The 19,827-nt window shown below is 43.1% G+C and overlaps 1 protein-coding gene across 2 annotated transcripts in view; it reads left to right on the top strand.

Moving 5' to 3' along the window:
• ADARB2 (adenosine deaminase RNA specific B2 (inactive)) overlaps positions 1-19,827 on the top strand; it is a 315,813-nt gene that overhangs the window by 272,460 nt on the left and 23,526 nt on the right. For both annotated transcript variants that reach the window (XM_074899956.1, XM_074899955.1), the window contains 2 exons: positions 2,664-2,815; positions 19,543-19,711. In XM_074899956.1, the coding sequence (XP_074756057.1) occupies positions 2,664-2,815; positions 19,543-19,711 (321 nt within the window). The remainder of the gene's footprint in view (positions 1-2,663; positions 2,816-19,542; positions 19,712-19,827) is intronic.

Here is a 19,827-nt window from a genome sequence, read left to right as displayed (position 1 = left end):
CTTCCCTTTTAGAGAGCAAGGCCTTGTTTCAGAAAAAACGCTTTGCATATATTAAGCCATAAGTATGTGTTTAAGTATCTTCTTGAAGTCAGCTCAAATCATATGCGTGTGTTATGCTAAATAATGAACCTAAGAACAAGATTAGAATTTAGCACATTCTTAAACGTTCCTCTTGAATCAGCCTCAAATCCTAACTCTCCCACAGAAATTCATAACAGGCAAAGCTTTAGGGACAAATTCTGCTCTTTTAGCCACTGCCAGCATGTGGAAATGACACTTTAATGCCACCCCCTGAATGAATGACATTTGTGGGCTCACTGTGGGCTTCTCTCTTCATTGCTTTGTGCAGTTGTGTACGGCTGTGCAAAGTGGCATTGCTAAGGGCTGCTACTGCAAACTCCTTCTCACCCGTCACAGCTCCAAATCACTATCCCAGAGGGACAGCAGAAGTGTACTGGTGCCAGGGGAGAAGTGGCTTTGGTGAACTGCATCTCATGCTCCACCTGGACCATTTTCACAAGGTCCTTGAGTCCCCCTGGGCTTTGAAATCCCCCAAGCATCCCACTCACAAGAATGTCTGCTAAGCCACAGCAGCCAGTATTGCATCCCAAACTCTTTTATAACAATATTCCCAGAGTTTCATCATTAAACCTATTCAGCCACTGTGTCAGGGTGAATCTCGTATTTGAGTTCAGCCCCCAGAAAACCATCCCAAAGGCAGGTCAGGACCACATGTGATACAAAGTATCTCAGCCTACTGGAGGAAGAGTCAAGCTGCCTTGCCCTCCAGCCCTGCCATCTATTTTTAGAGCAGCTGTCTATCACCCAACCCATCAGCCACACTGGCTGCAGACCCTTCTTGGTACTCAGGGAGAGGGAAAAGCGCAAGGTTAATCAGCGAAAAATAATGAGTAAAACCAGGATGGGTGCTGATTGCTGTGGACTCCTCAAATCCAGCCCAAAGAATGACTACTCCAACCCTACATAGCAACTGTTTCTAAGTACTGCAGGCTGCCCCCCACTCTGGTGAGGTTTAACATAATAATAGCAGACATTAGGACTGCACAGCTTTGTATTCTCTCAGCTGATTTTGCAGTGAATTATTTAAAACTAACTGCAATTGCTCTAAAGTTCAAGCAGCAGAACTTACAGGTATTTTATTATTTCAGAGGCTTGTATCAGGGTGATAATATAATTAGTGCAGTTAGGAAATTCCAGCACAGCCAGCAGGAAATGAAGGAGCTGCATGTGGGAGCCCCAGTTCGGCAGGCAGTGTGGCTCCCTGTCCCTGATAGGTGAGCTAATGTGCCTGTAAATTCCTCCTGACAGCAAACGCATCCCGGCATCAAAAAATGACAAAACACCCAAACCATGGAAGGGTGACAGCCCAAACAGCTTCAATAACACAGAGGCTGCACCAGGAGAAAACAGGCAGAGGCAGCTTGGATTAAAGCCAAGGACTTGCTCCGAGGCTGAGTAGAAAGCACCCCTGTTTACGCTAACAGGAGGCAGAGAAAACAGCAGAAATCGCTTTGGTTAATGGGCTGTCTTATAATGAATTAAATGGGTAGGATTCTGCCTTATTAAGAGCCTCGTAGGAAAATCATTACTTGCAGGTGCCATTCTGTTCAGAGATATTCCTGAAAAAAGACCCTTGAGTTTTTTGAGGGAAGGACCATGGCATCAGAGGGAAAGGAGCCTGATCATAATTTCACTAATCATATATTCACCTTCAAAATTATAATCACAGGCATCACCCAAATGTACATATTGGAGGCAGCTGTCTGTCAGAGAAACCACCCATGTCTTCCCAAATGTAAATCATCTGAGGAACCGCACGGCAGCATAGCCTTAATGCGAGCTATTGCTGCAAACTGCAGGACTGGGAGGGCTTGGCCTCCCGGGCAGCTGCTGCTAATGGAATATGTGCACTGTGTCCCCATCTAGCTGCTGAACCACTGCGAAGATAAAAGCTTCATCTTAATAAGTATCTTTTTCAATTCAGCTGAGAAAAGCCAGCACAAGTTTTGTCCTCACTTCCCGGGTTGGCTTCTGATTTCCAAAGACGCCAAGTGACCAAGATGACACTGCTGGCTTAGATGGAGCACCCATAGGTGGCTCTGGTTGAATGGGGAAGAAAAGCAATGCCCGGGGAGCAGGGAGGGTTAGCAGGGGCTGTAAAATCTGGGTGCTTTATTAGAGGCCCTTTTCAGTGGAGCATATAAATACACGTCTCGGTTGCTGTGATGTTAATGGGATTTAAACACGTGCCCAGGCATTGTGATGAGCAGAACTGATTTGTTCACATGAGAGCCTAAAAGATCTTTTCCTTCTTTCATGCACCAGAACCTCTTTAAAATCAATGGGTTTATGCATCCATGAATGTGAGGAAGGAGAGTTACCCTTCAAAAATCCACGTTTAATCGTTAGAACATATTCTAGGTAAGGAAGCCAAAAGCACTTTGACAGTTTTGACCCCCTTCACACATTTCTTCACACTTGGAGAAGCTTATTGTTTTTCACTTGTTGTCACTAGGCAAAATATATGATGCCAGGTGCTAATAAAAACAAACAACAGAGGGAGAAAAACAGAGAGAGAGAGAGCAGAAATGTTTCTGATTTGGCATGTAACAAATGACCTGGAACCTCTTTTGTGATCATAGCAAACGGCGAGAAGACTGGGAGCGATCAATCTTCGTGCGATTAAAAGAGGGAGGCTACAGGCTGAGGGAGAACATCCTGTTCCATCTGTATGTGAGCACTTCACCCTGCGGAGACGCGCGCCTCAACTCCCCCTACGAAATCACAACCGACTGTAAGAAAAAAAAAAATTCCCCTCTCCTTTTTCCCCTTTGTGTGGCTTTTTTCTTTATTATTTTTACGATCAGTCCTTCTTTCTTTCTTTGCTTGCAGAAAATGTTTCACCTGAGAGCAGAAACACTGCAGGCTTTATGGCATGTGTGTGTCTGTGCAACTGGTGCTTGGTCCCATGTACTGGTAGAAGGTGTGCAGGGAAAATCAGAACTAGGCAAGGCAGGGGGAGGCTGCCTTGTGTTCTTGAGGCTCAGTGGCTCTGCTAGGGAATATGTCCCTAATAGACTCATCTCCTGCTAGGAAATGCACCTCCAGCAGTAAATAAATGCCTAGGGAATTTCCCCATGATGAAAGAGATACTTGAAGCTATGGCCATGGGCTGGACCAGAGAATCAGGACTCTCACTGGGGATGCATAGACTTTTCTTGGGGTTCAGGCAGCATGTACAACTTGAAGGGCTGCATTTAGACTAAACCTTAGCTGTCCAGGCTACAGCAACTGTAGTCTGAAGTAGAGCAATGATATGATATGATATGATATGATGTGATATGATACGATATGATATGTCACATCTGTAGTGTTGGTTGAAGGTCAGACTCTCCAAATACCACCTGCCCTTGCAGTGGATAATGTCAAGACCCTTCTGGAAATGATCCTTCCTAGGCCATCCTGCCTATGTCAAATCAACTGCATGGTCACTGCATGGCAGATGGGCTAGATGGAGACCACCAGGCTAGCCTTGGAGTCCCTGGGCCCATACCTATGGCATTTAAGCAGAAACGTGGTTTCCCAGGGATTTCTCCTCTAGAGGTTATGCTGCAAGTGAGGTAAACAAATCAGGTCTTGAGACAGTGTGTGTCATCAGCAGGTTTGTGTTGCCCATGAAGAGACATCTTGTCTCCACCACATGACCCAGCACTCTCATCGCATCACCCCCTCAAATATGCATGTCCCTGTCATTGCCCTGCCATGGCAGAGGCACATCCTTGTTGCATTCCCACTGCACGAGCTTTGCCCCTACACAGGGAATGCCCCCAGCAAGGGCCAGGGGACTGTGGCTTGTTATCACAGGTGTCTGTCACCCTGTGATCCAACGCGATGTGCAAGGTGCATTCTTATCTCTGCCCCAAGGTGTTGCTTCTTGTACATGCATTTTACAGTGCTGTAATACCCATAGTGCTGGCTACTAAATGTACATATAATGAGAAATAGTCCTTGCCCTGACTACCTTGAGTGTGAAGCAGGCAAGGCAGAAGAATGGATGGACGAGGAAGCACAGACACAGGAATGTAAAATTAATCATCCAAGGTCACACAATGACCTAACTTCCTCACAGGCAAATCCATCAAACAGTAGTTTTGCTCCTGGTTCTTATTTGTACAAGTTATTTATTAACGAGTAGGTATTATTCTTCTCAGACTGAAATCTTTTTGTCATGTATGAAACAGCAGCTTTCTGAGACGAGAAAGCAGAATGCACCTATTCAGGAAGGAAATGCACTTCCTTACCTGACGTGATTTCTACATTCTGTCAGCAGGGTTTATAAAATGAAGAAAAGCAAATAAATGCTTAAAAGGTAAACAGCAAATTGACAAATTCCTGATAAGATAACAAAATAAAGAGACAGCATCATCTTAAAAACAAAATTAAAAATAAAAAAAGTGCCTATGAATATCAAAAATGAATAGTGATTTTTGGCCTTCCACTTTATGTGTGTATCAAGAGATATCTAAAAAGCCTTTATATTTAGTTAAAGGCTCTCATGTTTTCCAGAAGGCAGGCTTCCTGGAGCACCCCTTACTTGACCTCAGAACTGGAAGCACCAAAATCTGTAATTATTTTTTAAATGTGGTCCATTCTTGAGAACAACCAAAGGCTGTCCAGGATGAATTCTGCTCTTTCATGCATGAGGAAGCGGGTGCTTTGGACAGCTGACAGTCAGTGCTGCCTATTGATATATGCAGCTGAACCCAGCCCTGGAGGTGAACCATACTTGGCTGATGGATTGCTTCAAAAAGCACATAAATCTACCAGCTAATGAGGGAATGCTTCTTTAGAGAACAGTACATACAGAAAGCTGTGATTAAAAACATATAATCACACAACACTTGACACATACAGTAACCTGTAAGAAGTCACAAAAATACTTTTCATGTTGGTTATTACACCAATTATTGTCCCCATGCAGAAGCCGAGGCAGAAAGGGCTGTGTGCCTTACCCAAGGTTACACAGTGATTCAGTAACAGGACTTGAAGAGGCACTACATCTTGGTTTGTACTTCACTCTTTTAAGCAGATCCCTCTACCTTTGTCCTGTGCTCTTAAAATAATTTAGCACTGTGTAAAAAAACATGTTGCCAAAAGCTGTCCTTCAGTGAGATAAGCATTTCCTTTTAGCTCACATTATCCCAGAGACATCTGGGAAGATAAGTATTTTATAATGTTTATCGTTCAGATCTTCTCTTTCCTTTTTTTTTTTTTTTGCTAAAGAAATAACCTTTCTTTCATCCAGTAATGACAAGAAACTCCAGATGAATGCCGTTTCATTTCTTAAACAACAAAGAAGCCTCTCCTAGAGCTAGCACAAGCCATCAAACATTACTGATTATTCTCTAAAGATGCATTAACATTTAAAAACGGTGTCTCACCATGTGGTTTCAGGTTTTGCAAAGAAATATGATAAGCCTTTATCAATATAGGGAGCGAGTAAAATCCACTTCTCAAATCCCCTTCCAAAAATTTCCTGTTATCCACCGTGTCTTCCCAGCACCCTCAGGGAGGCCTCACATTTCCTTATGAGCTTTATTCTGGTAAGGGAGGAGATAAGCTAGCATGCACTTGAAGCCCAGTTTACTTCTTACAGGGTAATGCAGGATACGAAGTTATTGGCATGTGTAAAAGTCTGACCTTACTGTGGTTCATGTGGACAGCTGCAATTCAGAGGAGAGGTCCAGGGAGCCCACCCCCATGCCAGGTTCATGCAGGAAAGTAAGAGATTAGGGCCAAAAAGATAAAATCTCACTTTGATTTGCAATGATGCCCTTCTTGGATCAGAGGTGAGCTGACTTGTTTGTTGATACATCCTTAGGCAGCTCTAAAAGAAAGGCAAAATCCATCTGGACCAGGGCTGCTCTGAGTATGAAGCGTTTTCTAACTCTTATTTGGTGTCTGTAGATCAGGAGGCTGGAAGAGATTTTGGAGGGATTCAGGTGAAGATGAATCTTTGGAAGAGTCTGCTACGATCCAGAAGAGTACGGGATGATGCTGAGGGGAAAGGTGCAGGAGCAGGTGGGAACATTAGCCAGGGTTGGTGGTGTTGCAGGAATAGGGAGGCTGAGGAATGCCAGAGGTTTCAGACAGCTGTGAGAGTTGTTACAGTTTGTCCTTGCTCATTCTCTACAGTCAGTCTCCTTCCCAACACTCTTTTTCGTTCATCATTTTCCAAGGTCACCCACAAGGTTGTAGCACAGCTATATGATGAAGAGGCAGCATGTTCCCAGTGTCCTCACCTCTAATTGCTCCTTCACACACTCAGCTTCTGCCTCTGCTTCAATTCAGTGATTTAGGTCAGGGATCCTAAGACAACTCTCCTTTTCTGGTACTTTTTCCCTTTGTGTACATCCAAGCAAGGTATGCCTGGACTTCTGATTTCTCCTGAGGGCAGTATTGCAGCACACAGGCAAAGTGGTTTTCCTGGAGGTTTCAAAGAGTCTGATGCTCTATTCCACTCTGGTGAGAGCCCACTTGGAGTACCGCTTTCAGCTCTGGACCCGTCAGTACAGGAAAGTCATGGACCTGTTGGAGCATGTCCAGAGGAGGGCTACAAAAATGATCAGAAAGATGGAACAACTCTTCTGTGAAGAAAGATTGAGAGAGTTAGGGTTGTTGAGCCTGAATAAAAGAAGGGTCCAGGGAGACCTTTTTGTGGTCTTTCAAACCTTAGAGGGGGCTTATAAGAAAGATGGGAGCAGACATTTTAGCAGGGACTGTTGCTATAGGACAAGGAGCAATGGTTTTAAACTAAAAGAGAATAGATTCAGACTAGATGTCAGGAAGAAATTTTTTTACAGTGAGGGTGGTGAATCACTGGAACAGGTTGCCCAGAGAGGTAGATGCTCCATCCCTGGAAACTTTCAAGGTCATCTTGGATGGGGCTCTGAGCAACCTGATCTAGTTAAAGATGTCCCTGCTTATTGGAAGGGGGGGTGTGGGGTGTGTGGACTAGATGTAATGGTTGGTTGCTTCCAAACCAAACTATTCTATGATTCTACAATTCTAAGTTTTCCATTACAGCACGCACAGTCCAGCTCATGAGGTAGAGCTGCATCCATGGGGGCAGCTAGTCCTGTAATATTTGTTGCATATTTTATACCTTCTCCTGAATCTAGTCCAAATCACAGAATAATCAAGCCCTTCATTTGCTAAAGTGCCTTCCTAGCTAATTTAGGGCTTCTTGACTCATTGGCTTTTTTCTTTTAACAGCCTCTTGAAAAGCAAAATGAATTGCTTAAAAAATTGAGCTAATAAATCCTCCACTTCCCCACTCCTCCTTCTCTAGAAGAATTTTACCTCATTGTACATCTTTCTGCTAGAGATGCACTCTCTCTTTTTTACTATATGGATTGCCAAAGAGACAAACAGAATCTGCCTCAGGGCTTATCTCCATTCTTCTCCCCTGGGCTGCTTTTCTATCTCTTGCTAACATGCTGTATTGCCTTGTACCATTGACTCCTTGATAGCCCAGCTCCTGTTTTATCCCACACTCCCTTTAGGTCTGAAACACACCATTGCATCTGCTCCACATGGGGTCTTCCTCCTGCTTGTCTATTAACCTACAGCTGTGCTGAAGCTCTCATGCACACACATTTGACAGAGCTCTCATCTAAACAGGATCCACTTGCAACCACGTGAGCTGGATCATTGCCTTGGCAGGTGATGTGATGGGGAGATGTGCACTGCAGTTTTCAGAGAAGTTGGGGAACTGAAGAGCACCCAGAAAGACAAGTTTGCACTCTCCACTTGTGCTTTCAGTCTGTGCTTTCCCTGCCTGTGACTCTGACTGCTGGATTTTACATCCCATTCTCAGACAAAATGGTCTCTGTTAACCCCCAGATATGGGGCTGCCTTGAAGAGTTGCCACAACTCAGCAGCCTGTGTTCAGATGTGGCTGACCCAGAGAGCATCAGCATATGATCCACAAATCAGAGTTCCTGAAAGCCCTGTCCTGAGCAGAGTCTGAATCTGGAGAAGGTCAGATTCAAACAGAGGCCTTCTAAGAGCCTGTCCATCTCCAAGAGATGGACACAGATGATCCCCTGTGACTGTGAGGAGACTCATTCCCAGAGGTCTGCATTCAGGCTCCTGCAGAAGGGTATCAGGATGCAAATACAATGAGAATGCTTATGGCACAAGCTGAGATAAAATCCCTCCCAAAAGCATTGGTTTTGTTGAACAATGTTGGACATGCAAGGGGAAGAAATCTCTGCATTCCTTCTGCCAATCCCATGTTTTGTTTAAATGGACAAATTCTGTTCTTGTGAGCAGATGATAAGGGCGGAAAAACATTTCAAGAACTATCTAAATAACTAAGAAATCTGAAAATAAATTAGATATCTTCTGTAACTACAAGGAAATGCAGGTCCTAACAGATTGATATACTGCCTCTATTTCAAAAATTGAGGGTAACCATAGGTCATCCCTTGGGCTTGGACACTATCATTTGTTTCCATTATACAAGTACTCCCAGATATCATATCGCTCCATTGTGGCTGATGGCCTGCTGTAGCTTGAGACCATATTGGAAATTCGTAGCTAGTCAGTGCATGGAGCAGCTTCCTCCTAGGTTGTAAAGTTGGTTTTGTGCTGATGAATGGCCCGTCTGTGGAACTGGGATGAAGGTGCGTTATTTTCCTATTTTTCATATGACTGAGTAGAACAATACCTTGGGGGACCTCAGAATAAAATTATCATAGAGAACCATGCCCAGAAGTAACATGAAAGAAAAAAATGCACGCAACACTGTAGTCTGTAGCACTGAACACTGCCTCGGGAGAAATAATCCTAGCACTGGATGAATTATTGCGGTCAGCCCAGATTGCTTTGTCATGTAAAGGATGCTGCAGAAATTGCAGACACAGCATGAGGCTCTTGGATTACTTCAGAGGCAAGGGAACTGGTTATTAAAGGTGGTGAGGGGAAATTGTCCTTTCGCTTCATTAAGATTGGACTGGGATGGATCCAAAAGGTTCGGGTTCAGGGTGTGAGCACAGCACCATTTGTCAACCTCCTTTGAGATCACGTCCAGTTGAAATGATGGCCCTTTCCTTCTTGTGCCACTGACACAGCCTCAATTACAGAGGAAATGCAAAGTCTTTCCACAGCTAAGTAGAAGCTGGTCTGTCAAGGAGCTTACATCTTTGCTCAGGACTGTTGGCAGCCACTGGTTTTATATGTAATTGCCCTGTTTTCTAACTCAATCCTCACAGCCTGCTGAAATGCTGTTTCAGAGTGTGGCTGCTTTCACTCAAGCTAACTTGGTAGAGAAAGGACAGTCACAGAACTGTCCCCTCTGGTTAATTCTCTGCATCACTTACCCACATCACCCATGGCTAAGAGCAGAAGTCAAGTGTGCTCCTGGCCAGGATGGGCAAAGATGACAGCAGACCCCAGCCCAGGTGTAGCAGTCCTCTGTCCCTGCAGGCACTGGAGGTCTGAGCAGTGATCTGATTTAGCTCAGGGCTTCCCAGTTGTGGAGGTGGTGCTGCATGGAACCGGTTCAAAGATTTCTCCCCAGCATCCAACACAGCTGGAACTGTGGGGAAGCCGCCTTCTTCTGGGGAAGGTGGGCAAAGGGTCTTCAGAAGAAGGAAGTGTGACTGAGAGGGATCAGTGGGACCCTGGAACAGGAGGGCCATGGTGAGGATGGGAAAGTTTGGCAGAGGAAGGGGTCTGTGATGTTCAGCTTTGACAGGAGGAGTGGACAAAGAGACAGCAACATAAGGCCTGTGAAGGGTGGGGGAACTCTGGAAAGCTTTGGGATGAGTGGAGCTCCTCTCCTTCTTTCCATGCACAGCACCCACACAGGACCTGCAGGCACTGGTTTGACCCATCTCCAGTGCTGCAAGAAGCTTTTCCTCCTACAGCATTTACTGCTTACCCTCTGCTCCTCCAGAGCTGCAGGGGAGGGAGAGAATGGAGGAGAGAGGAAAGACTCATGCTGGGGGGACCAGAAGGAGTAGAGGGGTCTAGGGACCAGTCCAAGTCCTTTGCTGTGAATTCTGCAGCCCTTCTGATGCTGCCTGAGCGAAAAGCTGCAGAAGCAGCAGCTCTTGTACCTCCATGTTCAGATGGACCCGTTGCTCAGACAGAGCAGCAGTGCCAGAGGGTCTGCAAATATGTGGTCCAGGTGTTCTGACTGCTGCAAATCCCATTGCTTTTGGTAACCCAAAGGAGATGTCTGATGCCCTACAAAGCCTGCCATGCTAAACCTTTTGCCAATCCCTAGGGTCAGCTCTAGACCCTAAACCTGAGAGAGACTAGTGATGTCCAGGCTTAGAAAGAGTGTGGTGAGACTGTGAAAGCACTTATGGCATTATTGTTGGTATTATCATGCTTGACCCCAGAATGCGCCTCTGAAAGAGGCTCTTGTTTTGCTACATTGGAAGTCCTAAAGCTTTCAGTGCCAATTAATCAAGCCATGAAGGTTTGCTATTGCTTCATATTTTGTTATTAAACTCTGCCAGGCTGGGTAGTTAGATTTTTAGTGGAGTTTTGCTAAAGCTGACTAGTGAATCACCACTTCACTTCTTGGACAGCTTTCAGGTCTCAAAGTAATGACTGGCTGGAAAGAAATCAAAACTTGTCAGACAAATTTTTGAAATAAAATAATTGTGTGAAAATGGGATCACATTCTGTATTTTTTCACGTATCCTGGCCATCAGCACACTAACAAGGGGTAGAAAAAACCCTACTTCATTTCCTTCCATGCCTAGTTCAGGTTGAGTATTTTCATTCAAGGCCACTGAGACTCAAAAAAGAACTTGAACCTGTATTTCTGAAATCCTGGATCAGGGCTCCAGTGAATTCACTATCAGCTGAGCTAGACAGCTCCTTCAGTCTCTGTTACAAAACTTTGTCAGAATTGATACATCATGAGAAAAATCTTTGGCTTTGACAATGCATTGAAAATGTCCCAATTCCCTCTCCTTGTGATATTCTTGGCCACTTTTGCTTATTTGGGTTTTATTGTTTCAGGGTTAGTTTTAAAGTGGAAAATAAGATTTTTTAGAAGGATGTGTCAGCACAGTGTGTGTCTATCTGGGAAAAGAAAAAGAATATGCTGGAAACTATAGATTGCTCAAAGCCAGCACTGGCCACAGCTTTGAAAAGCTTTCATGTCAAGAAAAATGTGTTTGTTAGTATTCAGGAAAACAGGTTTCCACAGCTATAATCAGATCCTAATTTTACCAGAATGCTTGAATCGCCAAAGGGAATTGCACTGTATTTATTGATTCTGCCTTGTTATGGGTTTTGCTGCTTTGTAAAACACTGCATTTGGACACAGTGTTCAGATGTGATAAAAAGGCTACATTATTCAGCAAAAGGCCATGGCTGAGAACCTTTCAGAACAGTAGTAAAAAATTTCACCAAGAAAAGCTGTTTGCCCCCAATTTTGTCCAGCCCAAGGAATAATAATGTCTGAGGTTCTCCAACGTCCGCTGAAGCAGGGACAAAGAGGTTGTGATCCCAGACACAGCTGCCCCAGTTCCACCCCCGACATCCCATATCCTGCTAGAGATATGCACCTAATTACAGCACATATTTTGGGTGGAACAGATCAAAACACAGTTGGGAAAAATCCTTGTGGGCTAAACCTACACCCACTCAGATCTAATTTGGTCTGTTTTACCCTTCCACTGAGGGGAAGTCACATGTACTGGGGTAAAGCTCATGAGGTGAGTTTTATAAAGCTTGTCAGGAAGCTGCAGGTCCAGTTAAGATCTCTGTGGGACTTTTGAAAGTCCTTAGACTCCTAGGGAGTTTCTTAGACTCTTATGAAGCAAGAAATCTGAAGATAGCTGCATAAGAGTGATAAACGATTTCATCCTCACCATGACTCTTTTGGTACTTCTCTAGCTAGCCTTGAGCAGCTCACCTTACTCTGGTCATTTCTGTTTCCATACCTGTAAAATGGCAATAAAAGGTAACGATTCAACTTTGAGGAAGGGTAATTAATGCTGAGAGTAGGATATTCAAATGGAAAACACTATATATTCTAAGCACTATTATATCGTTATTCAGAATAATTTGTTAATTAGTATCCATAGATTTTTAAGGCCAATGCGGACCATTTCCTGAATTTTTTCAGCCAGAGATCATAGGACTTTACACAGTAGTTTCCATCTACAGGTCCAGAAGCTGAAGTTGAACGAGGGTATGTCTGATGATACAGCAGGAACGACAGCCTCTCTAGGCTCATATCAGTCACAGGGGGGCTGAATATCTGTCAATATTTTGACAGATTTCTGTTGTTTCTGTCTCATGGGGTTCATTTTCTGTTTTCATATTTTGCTTACTTCTTTCACAACGTTTTTCTTAAATCACTCTTGAAGATTTCAATTTCCAAACAACAACAAAAATCCCAAAGCCACATGAATAACAGCATGTTTTGTTGATAAAAGAAAGAGGGTTATGATGAATAACACATTTCCTTTGTGTAAACTTTTTGATTAAAACATGGCAGGGGAGAGAATTGTCACCAAATGGGCAATTCCAGTGATGCTGACAATTTTTCACACAAAGTATATTTAAAAGATAAAGCCTAGCTTTAAGAGAAAGCATTTTTCATTAAAGAAAAAGAAAAAAAGGAAGAAGATACAGTGATGCATAGCTTATGACATAGGTGAACAAGTGGTCCCCACTGGCCTCTGACTGATGTGGCATCTCACTCTCCACACACAGCCTCCAGTCCCTGCCCTGACTTTGCTCAGACGCTGACCTGGGCACCAGCAACAGCTCTCCACACTGTCAAAGAAGAGCTGATCCTTGTTGGAGACCAGCTAATGTGCCCCTGTGTTTGGTGAATAGTCTCATGAAGGCTTCAGAAGCAGACGTTTTCTCTGTCATGGAGTTCACAGTGCCAGTGCAGCCCTTTGCCAGGTCTCTAGACTTTGCTCTGCGGGAGCAGCTGCACTTCTAAAGCAAGAGTGTTGCACATCTGATTTTAGATGAGAGGAGCAATTAGTAATTAAAAATAATAATCTTGAAGTGTTTGAGTTGTACTTTCCTTGATTGCCACATGCACAGAATCTTAATTCCACTGATAAATCTTGTGCTTTTAGCTTCAACATACTAATGCATTTCTACTCCAGAGCAGGCTGGAGTCTGCAGCCTGGGTTTGTAGGTAGCATGAAGGATCTCCCCCTTGCCTGACCCAGTGCTGCTCATTCCTCTTTGCCTGGAACCCTTATTTATAACTCTCAGAGGAAATGGTGTATGACTTTTTGCCAACAAATTGTTTTAAAGAAAATTTTAACTAGTTACTCACATTTTGATGCCAGGGGTTCCTCAAAGACAGACATTACAGAAAACTAGTTTGTAGGGTACATATTTTGATCTGTTTCTCACTTTTTTTTTTTTTGTCCCAAGGAGTTAAAGTTTGCTGAGAGACCAAGGCTTACTTAGAAGCTAATCCAATGGCAAAATGGGTTTCACATGTTAGAGTGCCATGCTCCACTCTAGCAGTTAGTTTCATAAAGACTTTCTAGTACCTTTCTCTAGGATAAACATTCAACACATTTCATAATAGTCTATAAAAAATAATAAAAAGTCTGTAAAAGTGCTATGTCACCTGAACAGATGAAATTTTGCCCCTCAGTTACAATATATGGAGGCTTTAATGGACCAAAATGAAGAGTTTTCACTGAAACAATCATGAGCTTTGTTATCATGGGGTACCATTCCTACACCCTTCTACAGTTACTGTCTAACTGCACCGCTCAAACCAAAAATCATAATTTAATTAATATGTACTTAAAACAGATAAGGACAAATAATGCAGTCATTTTCTTTCTGTTCTTTTGGATTCAAACTTCAAGTTTTTCCCATCACTGAGTCTTCTTATGAAAGATGGATTAAATGCCACATATTGATGAGCTATAAATGGGCAAATTGCCTTTGTTGTCACACCTTGTTTGTGCATCACTTGAAACTATTGGCAGATGAAAAAATATGGAAGTAGAAAGATTCAGAAAGGTTATTTGAAGATTAATGATGAGGAGAAAGAATAACATGCTGAAGGTAACATCTTTTATCAGGTCATGGGATACCTGATAGCTGTCCAAACCCAGGATTTCAGCAAGGAAAGATGCAGGAAAGAGGGAAAAGGTAAAGAAGTTAAATTTCAACTGTTAGTTTCAGTTCCACAAATCACAGGTGTCCCAAGTTTTGTAAGATTCTCAAATGAAGTAAATATTCAGTATTTATATTTGTATATAGAGCTTAATTACATGGTCCCAACCCCATATTCGAATTGAATTCTGCCACAACATGGTAGGTGCTACATGGCCGTGGGAATGAGCAGATCTCCCCTGGGGCTGCATTGAGATGCAGTAGGCCTCACAGACTATATTTAAAAGTCATATCTTGGCTTTAAAGATTCATCCCAATGTACTTTTAACCCATCCAAGCCAGGTGCTTGTGTTCCCTCCTGGGAAGGATGCATCCCTGCACTCACTAAGATCCAGCTCCTAGGCCATCAAACAAGACCACTGCTTTTACCTGCCAGGCCCTCAGTGTGACGATTCCTACCCTCAAAAGTCATCATTCAGCTTTGTACATTGTGAAGGGACCTATTCTTTGTCCTAAATCCAGACTTCTTTCAGAATATCCCTAAAGTTTCTTGCTTTCAAAAGCTGACCTATTGCATTTTAGCCTCAATCTCTGATGGTCACTAAAGCATGATGCAGCAGTGATTTATCTGACCAGCCACCCTCCCCAGAAAAGTGGGCACATATGAAGCATTCAGCATACCATGATGCTCACTTCAACACTTTCAGAAATAGTAATATTGTACATTTATTCAGCATTTGCTTGAAAAAGGTGCATCTCTAATAACCATCAAAGTACAAAGGCGGTCAGATGTTAACACATCTCTTTCCACCCCTTTGTTTCAAACTGCTCTAAGAAAACTTTATAAACCATGCTGATGAATGGAGGGTCCAGCACTGAAAAAAAAAAAAATGCAAGAGAGGCTGTTTTATTTCTTCCTTCATGAGGAGAGAACAGCCTCCACTGAAGCAGGGAAATAGAAAATGAACCTCCGAGGCAGTCATGCAAAATTTCAGACAGAGCCTTACTCGTGTGATTCTGTTTAATCACCGTCCATTTCCTCTTCACTCCTCAACTAAATAATAAATATGGAGTGGCTTTTTTCATTACCATTTGAGCCAGAACCAGTCCTGGAGAAAATATGAAAATAGGGGGTGAGCCTTGAAATCAGCGGGTTTCACTGATTTTAAATACAAGGCACCTGTGTAAATTTGTAATACAATAATTAATAATCCAGCACCTTTTTATTTAGGAATTCTCAGGAGCAATTTCCACATCTGAGTGTAGCATGCATCATAAATCCACTCCAAATGATTTTTAAATTTGTCCTTTCCAATTCCAATTTGAACTGACATTTTGTTCTGGTTGAAGTGGCATCCTCAGATGCTTTCTCCCCTGCAATTATTTGAGATTAAGCAGTTGGAGAACCAGCACAGCAAAGATCAGGAATGCTCATAGTCACTAATGCTTTGATCATTCTGAACAGCAGAACAGCAGTAGGCTGTAGTTTGTGACTTTAAGTTGCATGAATAAATATATTTCTGTGACTGCTTTAAAATGATCCATAGCAGGCTGTGCCAGCAAGTGGACTGCATTTTTTACTGCCGGCAAGCAGCTTATGTGTTAGAGTCTGTCTGCAGCTTCAGTGCAAAACACACAGAGCCTCATCTTGTTCTTTGTTCATATATTTATATCTTACTGCACTACTTAATGACATGCTAAAAAAGAACTAAGTGCATTCCAATTATGGATATGGATTTATTTAATTATTGACAATCTGAAAGAGTTTTTGGTTATTAGTATAACACTACAGATCATCTTTTGGAGCATGTGTGCTGGCTATCCCAGTAACATGAGCAGCCTGAGACAGGCACTATGGCACAGGGTTTTAGTCACACCCTATCCGTTGAATTTAATAGCAGTTGAGCAGCTAAAACCCCTTATCAGTGCTGGGGAAGTGTATCCCAGGGTGAGCGAACACTGGCCACAGCTGCCTGAATCCTATCAGCTAATGCCGTCTGCTTGGCTGCACCCTGGGTAGAGCGCGCCTTACGGGGAGCAAATTTTGACACGTGGACTGAGTTAATATGAGCATTTGGAAACTGAGATGATCTGTGCACTTGCGCACACTTCCTAAATGCTTTTAAAAACTTTATTATTCCGTTTCTTGTACTAGCTGGTCAGGACTGAGATGCTATAATCACAACCAGACGTGGTGTACTTTGGCCTTTGTAATTCCTTCAGTTCTGAGAGAAACTGAGAAGATCAAATAAACCAAAAATCAAATAAGCAAACCCCACAAACTCAGAGAAATGTTTCAGATCCCTCTCCCCCCAAATTGATGGCCTATGCTTTAAACTCCCCAAGTGCTCAGCAGTTGTTTGAAGGGCTGCTGCTTTTCCTTCATGTGAACCGGCTCCTTATCTCTGTCAGCACATTGTGGGATGCTTTGCCCCTCACTAGGTAGTATTTACCCAGTAAAATCAAAGTCACATAAATGATGGGCTGCTCATCTTGTCATACGGCCACTGAAATTCCTTAGCAGTTATATGTTCCTTTGCATGTATGCAAAACGTAGGCATATCAACATGGTGAACTGCCTGAAAAAGAATCTAGAAGACCAATAAACATATAGGGGAGGGTCAGATCAAGAGCTGAGAAAGTAAGATGAATGTAGAAAGAGATGGGAAATGAGGAGAGAAAGGTGTAGCAAGATAAAATATTCTTCCGAAAGAAAAAAATGATGGAGAAAGAAACACTAAAACTTCATTTTTTCCTGGGGGATTTCTGGCAGGTGGAGTCCTGTGGTAGATCTTTATTGAAAGGATAGCATCTGTTTTTCATAAATTGTTTTCAAGCAGTACCTTTAAATGAATTTGCAGAAGAAGGAAGCATCATTATCTTCATTATACCTGCGGGAAAGCTTAGGAAAATAGAACTGATTTGCTTGAAGTCAAACTTCCTACCAGCCGAAACAGCAATAGTCTCTTAAGTCACTCTTCACTGCTTCCCTGGCAGAGGTCTAGTTCTGCCGTGCCATCAGTTCTCGGTGTGTGCAGACTAAGGCAAAGTGTTTTTTCAATGCATTTCTTGATGTTGCTAAGTGAGATGTGTTTGCTAAGCAGAAGTGATCACTTTCTACTTTTGTTGTCCAAATTTCATGGTACCTTCCCCATGACTCTGTTGTTTAACAATAAAAAGTGCTGTTCAGCACTGCTTGAAGTTTTAAAAAAATTAATTTCCACTCAGAGTCCCAAAAAAAATACTGACCAGTTCCCAGATAGCTAATCCTATTCAAAGAGCATCCTCTGAATGATACTGCAGGAGGCATCCCAGGTAAGAAGGATGTACATGAGCTCAGCACACATGGCCATGAAAATGTTTTTCCAACAGTGTTGGCAATTTGAGGGGAGCAGGATCTAAGACATTTCTGAGAGTCTGAAATTTTTGCTTATTGAATTTTTTGTTTGTCTATTGGCTCTTCCCAGTTTCCCTCATAGAACTGAATTTTGAGAAGCCACAATACTAAGTCTGGTGGTTACTGCAGCATCTCAGTTTGGGAGGTGCTCTGTGACAAATGAGCATAAGGACCTCCCACATCCTCCAGTGGGACATGGCTGAAGATGGGGATGACAGTGCAACAACTGCTCTCCCCCAAACTCAGTTCCCAAAGCAGCACAAACAAATCCTACAGTATTTGCAAGCACTTCAGATATGATGGAGCCTGGTTTTGGATGGGAATTGGTTTCAGCCATGGCCAATCAATCCAATTGATACCTGGTCCAGCATGCTGCTGGCACACACATCCCCATCTTAAATTTTAAAAAAGCAGGAAGGAAGCGAAGGAATGATCAGGACGGGGGGGCTCAGCTGCCCGTCTGCTGGCAGGTCACAGCTGACTCTGCTGTTCTACACGTGTTCGCTACCTCTGCTAATCCCAATGGGCAGAAGTGATTTATTTTCCCATTCCCTTTTTGTAAAACATCCATTGGCAGCAGCCAAAGTCAATCAATTGCTTCCACCAGAGCTCGCAGCACAGAAAACAGTCATACAAAGCAAAGACAGTAAAAAATGACAGAGGGAGAGAGTGGGCGACTGGGGAGCGTGCACAGAGACAACAGCTTGTGGCCAGAGGTTCGATCAGCCCCGCAACCAGTGACACCCTGATGTTACTCAGTGCCAGGAACACAGGCAGTCCTATCACCTGCTGAGGGCTGAGGATCATCACCTTCACAAGCAGAAGCCTTCTGATCCAGCTGAGGGGCAGGCCATGGGAAAATGCACAGGACCGTAGGAAATATGGGCAAAAGCCTCATGCCTGTAGAAGCAGTGCTCCTCTTCCTTGAAAACAAAGGTCATCACATACTGTCTTTTGTTACTTTCCTTTGGGCTAGAAGGAAACTGTGAAAGGTCTGCTTCACAGAGGTGTTCTTCAGTGAAACCCTCTGAGGGTAAGACAGTGAGCAAGACCCAGAGGATATCCTTGATGTTCCTTGGTGTTCTTTTGCAACCAAAATACCCAGGGGTAAAGTAGCAGTAGAAAGAGGGGAAGAGTGATTCTCTTTTCATACAAATGAAGGTGAAGTACTTCAGAAATGTCATTATCTTCTGCACTTTTGCACTTACTGCATATCTGCAGGACTCAGTTAAGTTCACTGCAGTGCAGGACAAGTGCGTTAGCTGCTTGCCCTGCACCACCCCGAAGGCAGCTGACTTGCACTCAAACATGTAATATCACTGAAGGGACAGATGGCAATTGCATAAAAGATATGACACAAGGCAGGAGGGTACCTCACTTCAAGGAAACAATAGAGGGAATATAAGCAAGCAACAGATAACTAGCAAGTTTTGATTTGCTTTTGATCTGGAGTATAAAGCTTCAGCTTTTGAGAATTTTCAGTGAAATTTTGTGATAACAAACCAAAACCTCTGTTCTGAAATCACTCAGAAAATGCCACTGAATATCACACTAGAATACTGGATGGAACTGCATCACAAAGGTAAGTCTTTGATGGCACTCATTTAACCAAGGTTTTCCAAATATTCCCCTGACACAGAGCAATCCTATAAGCATGGGTTAAAACCAAGAAATTGTACTACTTCTTTAAAAAACAGAGAATCTCTGTTCTTTTTAAAAATATAAGGGAGTGGGAACAGGAACATGAGCTCAGCATGTGCTGTGTGAAAGTTTTGATTGATGTGAAAAGACAACCATGTTAGAGAGCACATACTCTTTGCCACTGTGCTGCTTTCTTGGGGTATAATCTCATCTAATTTTGCATCCAATTTAAAGGACCTCCACAGGTGGTTCTGCAAATGCAAGCTATGGCATCAACATCACCTCTCAGGTTCTTTCTAAAAGCATTTAATTATTGCCATTCTTGTGTTTGTTTTTCCCAGTGAACAGCAGCAAGCACATAGTGAGAAAATACCGTGGGCACCTCCGAACAAAGATTGAGTCTGGAGAAGGAACCATACCTGTCCGGTGTCATAACACAGCTCAGACGTGGGATGGCGTATTGCTGGGAGAGCAGCTCATCACCATGTCCTGTACAGACAAAATCGCCAGGTACCTGATGTATATACATGACAGAACGCTTTGCATGTGGAAATGAAGTTTGGTGCCACAGAGGACTATGGCCACTGGTGGGAATAACTAGCAGGTGCTGACAAACCCCGTGGAAA

Source organism: Athene noctua, chromosome 2 (assembly GCF_965140245.1).
Source record: "Athene noctua chromosome 2, bAthNoc1.hap1.1, whole genome shotgun sequence".
NCBI classification, from domain to species: Eukaryota; Metazoa; Chordata; class Aves; order Strigiformes; family Strigidae; genus Athene; species Athene noctua.
This window is presented reverse-complemented; position numbering and strand designations above follow the sequence as displayed.